This window comes from Quercus robur, chromosome 5 (genome assembly GCF_932294415.1).
Source record: "Quercus robur chromosome 5, dhQueRobu3.1, whole genome shotgun sequence".
Lineage (NCBI taxonomy): Eukaryota > Viridiplantae > Streptophyta > Magnoliopsida > Fagales > Fagaceae > Quercus > Quercus robur.
The window spans coordinates 24,861,006-24,867,629 of record NC_065538.1 but is presented as its reverse complement, the minus strand read 5'-3'; the positions used below and the strand labels follow the sequence as shown (position 1 = coordinate 24,867,629).

General features: G+C 31.6%; 1 protein-coding gene across 1 annotated transcript; it reads left to right on the top strand.

Moving 5' to 3' along the window:
- The first annotated feature begins 844 nt into the window (after window positions 1–844).
- On the top strand, window positions 845–3,032 carry LOC126725590 (probable 2-oxoglutarate-dependent dioxygenase AOP1). Its single transcript, XM_050430394.1, has 3 exons — window positions 845–1,292; window positions 1,437–1,761; window positions 2,506–3,032. The coding sequence occupies exons 1-3, from the start codon at window positions 916–918 to the stop codon at window positions 2,743–2,745; spliced, it is 942 nt and encodes a 313-aa protein (XP_050286351.1). The 5' UTR covers window positions 845–915; the 3' UTR covers window positions 2,746–3,032.
- Window positions 3,033–6,624: the final 3,592 nt, after the last annotated feature.

Sequence of the window (6,624 nt, the reverse complement as noted above, 5' to 3'; positions counted from 1 at the left end):
ATAAAGAAGTTAAGAGTTCAAATCCCTATTTTATAACTATCGAATTATCAAAAAAGCAAGAGAAAAATAAAAGAAATTAAACTTCTTCAGCTTGTAGATATGATTTTAAAATTGTATTGACGTCTTCTTTGGCCAAATTAAAGCATTATTAGATTGTATTATTTCAATACTGAGGTAGATGAACTAAAATAGAAGTATGTATTCATGGTATTGATACAATATATTATAATTACGCATTAAAACATTGATTACTACATATTTATTACCATGATCATGTGAAAATAGTTTTTTTTAGGTTGATAATTTGATAGTTATAATTGGTTGGAATGTGGGGTAATTCCTACATGTATTCTATAAGCTAGTTATTATATAATTTTACAATTCTCAGCAGTAAAAGTGGTAGGGGTACAGAGACAAGCAGAAGCAGGAGGTTTATCTAGAAGAAGTCACCCTTGAAAGATTGCATGAAATCATGTATTAAATGTGGATATGCTTAAAATATTTGTAGACCTTATGTTAAAATGTGGACATTATAAGTAAAAAGTGTACATAAAAAATTTTGTGAAAAAAAAAAGGTATATCGAAATACTGTTATCGATAATATATACCATTAACACATTATTGTTAAGTGTGAGTTGTATCATATGTTTTTACAGGTAATCTGCAAGGCAAACAAAGCTGACAAAAATGAATATCTGAACTTAAAAACATCCATGCCCACATCACGCTTTATATCTTAATATAACATGCCAACACAATTATTATTATTAATTTTTTCTGGCTTATGATCTTGACAGAATTGTACCCTGGTGAATTGCTCTGTATAAAACAAGAGGAGGAATATTGTATTAATCACCATTGTCCCAAGGGAGCCTTTGAACTTAGTACCTGAAATTAAGAAACTAAGCTAGGATCATGGGTTCCGAACTGCAGCAAAAGCTTCCAGTTCTAGATTTCTCGTGTGACAATTTAAAGCCTGGTACAAGCACTTGGCTGTCAACAAGCAAGGAAGTTATGCAAGCACTTGAAGACTATGGCTGCTTTGTCGTTGTTTACGACAAAGCTCCCTTAGAGCTTCGCAATGAAGTCTTTGGTGCCTTAGAAGAGTTGTTTGATCTCCCTACAGAAACCAAAATGAAAAACAAATATGATCAAAAGCCCTTGAATGGTTATGTGGGACAAATTCCCAAAATTCCTCTCCATGAAAGCATGGGCATTGATAATGCTACAACTCTAGAGGGAACTCAAACTTTCACAAATATGTTGTGGCCTAAAGGAAATGATCGTTTCTGGTACGTTCTAGATCATCTAATTAAGCTTTATAATCCTTATCTTATGCTTCTTTTACTAAATAAATCTTAGAAATTGATGTATCACTGATCGCAAAAATGTGATATTTACTATGTTCTTTTTTCTTGCTATGCTATCTTGGTTAGTGCACGTATGCATTGGTATGCAAAGCTAGCAGCAGAACTGGACCAAATGGTGGCCAGAATGATACATGAAAGCTTTGGTGTAGAGAAATACTATGAATCTTATAAAGAATCGATCACTTACCTCCTTCGAGTCTTGAAGAATAGAGCACCAGAGGAGAATGAGCCTGCTCTTGGTTTTGTTGCTCATACTGACAAGAGCTTCACAACCGTACTTCACCAAAATCAAATCAACGGGTTGGAGGTGGAAACAAAGGACGGTGAGTGGATTACTGTGGAGTATTCATCACCTTCATCCTTCGTAGTAATGGCTGGTGATGCACTAATGGTAAGACACACAGCATTTAATTTGAATATTATTTTGTTTTATTTATTTATTTGTTGTGGTTGTGTGTGTGAGTGTTGATTTAGTGGAAATTAACCACCGAGACAATAGGATTTAGTAAAAAGTGACAGTAAAAAACTACTACAAATTCTATTACAGAAAATTATTGATTTATCTTGAAATATTCATGTAAGTTTTATATTATAGACTAAATAAATATGTAAGTTTTAGCTCTTTGTTTAGACAAATGACTCCCACTTTTTTATACATTTTCTTTTTCTCTTAATACAATATTTCTATCTCTTACTTCAAAAATAAAAAATAAAAAATGTATATAACATTGTATACTTTATTCAAGTATTTACAATATTATATATTTTATGCAAATATGTACAATATTGTACATTTATATTATTGATGTAGTACCAATAATATCCTTTTGTGACGTCAATTTGTAATAACATTGGTAATGGTTTTAACATTTTCTTTTGAGTGCATAATAATCAACCAAGAACACCTCAAATACCATCTTCTTGTTCTTTATTCTTTAAATTTTGTGGGGGGTGAGTACAGCATAAGATAAAAATAACTCTTCATCTTATTACACTATTTATATGTTTCTTTTGGTATCTGAACCAACGTGTGTTGTCCTGCCCTATCGGTAAGCTCTGTGCGTGTGTTGTTATATTTATAAGTAACAGCTGATTGTTATGCATTTCTAAGAGATTACTGGTTTGCTTGGCTTAGGCATGGAGCAATGATAGAATTCAATCTCCTAGTCATCGAGTAATCATGAGTGGGAATGAAGACAGGTATTCCCTCGGACTATTTTCGTTCAGCAGCGGGTTTCTACAAGTACCTGAAGAGCTTGTTGATGACGAACACCCCTTGAAATATAAGCCGTTTGATCATATTGGATTACTACGTTTCTTCAAAGAAGATGGCAATAAATCGAAGTGTCCAATCAAAGCCTATTGTGGTGTTTGAAACTATCTTTTATCCAAAGAAACCTTGTGTAATGTCCTGCATAATAAACTTACGGCTTGGTTTATAGGTGTGTTGTATTAGCAATGCCGTGAATGTTTTCAATTGCTTTGTGCCTTTGGCTTTATGCTGTGAGTTTTTGGTAAATTTCTTACTATATTAGATAAGTGAACATCATGGTTTAGTCACCTGTAGAATAACCATGAATGCATGTATGCCTTGTGCGCCAACAAGAACTTGTCCCTCTTTGTATTGAATTACTAATAAAAACAATCTTGTTTTGGCCCCAACTTGATTAGTTAGTGGAGTTATCCACCAATTATAATTATACCAATTATGTGATCAACGGTATCAATATTAGTAACCATGAATCAACAAATCACAAATCACAAAGCAAGATAATCGAAGCAATAAAAGCATGAAACACACGATATGTTAACAAAATGGGAAACTGATGGAGAATGTCTCCCGAAGGAAAACCACTACGAGAGTGACCACTCTAGACAAGACAATTCACTATATGAAAAGAAGTTACAAATCTAGTATGAGATCCTCATCCATAAATACTATCCAGTAGATAATCTCACTATTGCAACACACAACAACTTTAGAATGCCTAAACTATTTAGACATGGATGTCTAGATCTAGTAATGGTTCATTATGGATACTCTCATCATGATTGCTCTATTTGTTTTGATGAAAATATTTGATATCATGAAAGCCTGAAGAAAGTACATACAATATTGTCTTGATAGAATAGAAACTAAACTATTAACTTTTGATAATAAACCTTGAACCCACGAGGGGTTCTTTGAATTCACAAGATGATAAACTAGAATCCACTAGGAAAAAGTTTAAGAAAAACTCTGCAATTTTATTAATAATAATTTATGAAAAAATGTTTACAAACTTAGAGGCCTATTTAAGGGTTGCATAAAACTTGACAAACAAGAAAATATATTCTAAAATAACTCCTAATTAATACTTAACCATAACAAGATTCAAATTTGACCTAAAAAGCATTAAAAACACCTAAAAACGAGAATAAATTTCCTACACCTAAAATAACAAAAATTACATAAATATACCAAAAATAACAAATTACATAAATTAGTTAGAAGATTCCGTCCTACATCAGACCCCCCCACTTGAAACAAACTCGTCCTTTTGTTGATAATTGAAATTTGAAATCTTCTGCTTCAAATAAACAAATACTTTGAATGATTTAATAACTTGATTTGGTTTTGAAATTTGAATTCTTCATAAAGTGTAGCATAGAATTTATTCTCATCTACCTTCAATCATTTGCAACATCAAGGGCCAAAATGGGCTTTTACCCATTTCTCACAAACTTTCTAGCAAAATGTCTACTTTCTAAAACTATTTAGAGAAATGTCCCTATTTTGAAACTCAATTTTCTAAAAATCGAGTTCAAAATGTAAAACTCGATTTTTGGACAATCGAGCTATAGCAACATAGAATTTTTTTTTTTTTTCCCCAAAGAACTCAAGTTCCACAAAAAAATAAAAAATAAAAAATAAAAAATTTCAAAGAACTTGAGTTCCAGACTTTTTTTTTTTTTTTTTTTTAATTTTCAATTCTATATAACTCGATTGTCCAAAATTCGAGTTTTAAAATGAAAATTGATTTTTAGAAAATCAAGTTTCAAAATAGGGGCATTTTTCTAATTAAATAGTTTTAGATATGGGACATTGTGCTGAAAAGTTTTGGTGAAAGGGGTAAATGCCCATTTTGGCCGCAACATCAATCAACAAAGGGTTGATAATAAAAATTAAAATTTTCTACTCCAAGAAAATCAACATATTGTATAGTCATCTTTAACAAATCAACCAGAACCTGGGGATTGTGGGTGACAGACTCATCCTCATATTTAACCTCAATTGGATCTTCTACAATATTCTCAATAATTACCATCTCTTTATTTCTATAAATTGGATCTTCTACAATCAACTCAACCTTCTTTTCTCTGACCTCTTCATCAAATTTTTTAGAAGTGGTATCTTCAAGTTTCAATTCAACAACTTGTTGCAAGTTAATCTTTTTTAATCACTCTAACAATTTTCTTTAGAAATAGGTTGCTTCTTCTCAACCCTCAAACCCTTTCCTTTACTTTACACATAGACTTGACTATAATAATTTTGATATTGTGGTTGACCTTTCATGTTTTGAAAATAATTTCTTTTCATATGAATATACAGATTTATAATCAACACTTGTATAATCTAGTATATCATAATAGTCATTAGGAAACAATAAATCAATTAATACTTTTTTCATTCTTTGCCAAAAGCAAATTGGATGTTTACCTCATCGCTTTCTATTGATTTAAATGTCTTCCCACTATTCTTCTACTTCATCATCCAATTTATTTGATGTAAGTCGTACTCTTTCTTCATCACAAATCTTCCAAAAATTAAAATATTCTTCCAGATCAAGAAGTCAGTCAATAAAATCCAATTTACACATATCTCCATAATAGAATGGAATTTTCTTGTAATTAAGAGTGCATCTTTGAATATATTGATCACTGTTGTTGTGAGATGATTTCCTAGTAAGAAGAGTACCAATCTTTTGCTTGATTTCACCTATAATTTGCTGACTCTTTTAAAAAAATTGGTGATTCTCATCATGTGCCTCTTAACAAAACTTGAGGAACTCAGCCCAAGTGAGGACTGTGTTGTTGATGTCGTTACTGCCATCGTTGTTGTGGTCATTACAGCCTCGTCAATTAGCAATCAGACTAGAGCATGTCAAGGCTCTGATACCAATTGATGTTGCGTATGTCAAGGCTCTGATACCAACTGATGTCGTGGAAACCTGAAGAAAGCACACACAATGCTCTCTTGACAGAACAGAAACTAAACTATTAGTTTTTAGTAGTAAACCTCGAATCCACAAGGAGTTCCTTGAATCCACAAGATCATAAACTAGAATCCACTAGAGAAAAGTTTGAGAAAAACTTTGCAATTTTATTGATAATAATCTATGAAAAAACGATTACAAACTTAGGGGTCTATTTAAGGGCTGCATAAAACTTGAGAAATAAGAAAATTATATTATAAAATAACTCCCAATTAATACCTAATCATAATAAGAACCAAATTTGACCTAAAAAACATTAAAAACACCTACAATCAAGGAAATAAAATGCCCTAAACCTAAAATAACGATAATTACATAAAAATACCAAAAATAATAAATTACATAAATTAATGTAAAGATTTTGTCCTGCATCAATATTTCCTACTATTGCGAAGTAGAAAACATTGCTCGTCACCACCATCAGGTTCACCGCTACTAGCCTACCATGATCTTGCTACCATCACTATGACATCACCACTACGACTATTACCAATACTAACATTATTAACACCATAATCATCTCCATCACCACCAACCTATATGAAACAATTATAGTTTTCATACAAGCCAAAAAAGGGGGAGGGGTGTTTTAGATCATGCAATCAAACATATATAGAAAACCAAGTTATTTTCTCTAAAAACAAATCATAGAAAGATAGTTTTTGCCAAAATAAGTGGCGCCTATAAAGATATATATATATATATATATATATTATATACAATATAGAAATTCTACTCTAACTTAATGTAAGTGTATATATGTGTAAAGCTCCCTCTTGGAGACTTGAATCTCGACTTTTATCCCCCACACCCCACAAGCACTTATACTTGTAGAGTGACCATCGCACTAAAGGTGTGCGGTGATTGGCGCATATAAAGATGATTGGACACATATCCAATAATAATTAATGGATTCATTGAGATTTACATTATTCTATATATGAAGGTATGAGTACGACTATTCTGATCATATTGAAAAGCAGCAATGAGAAATTCAA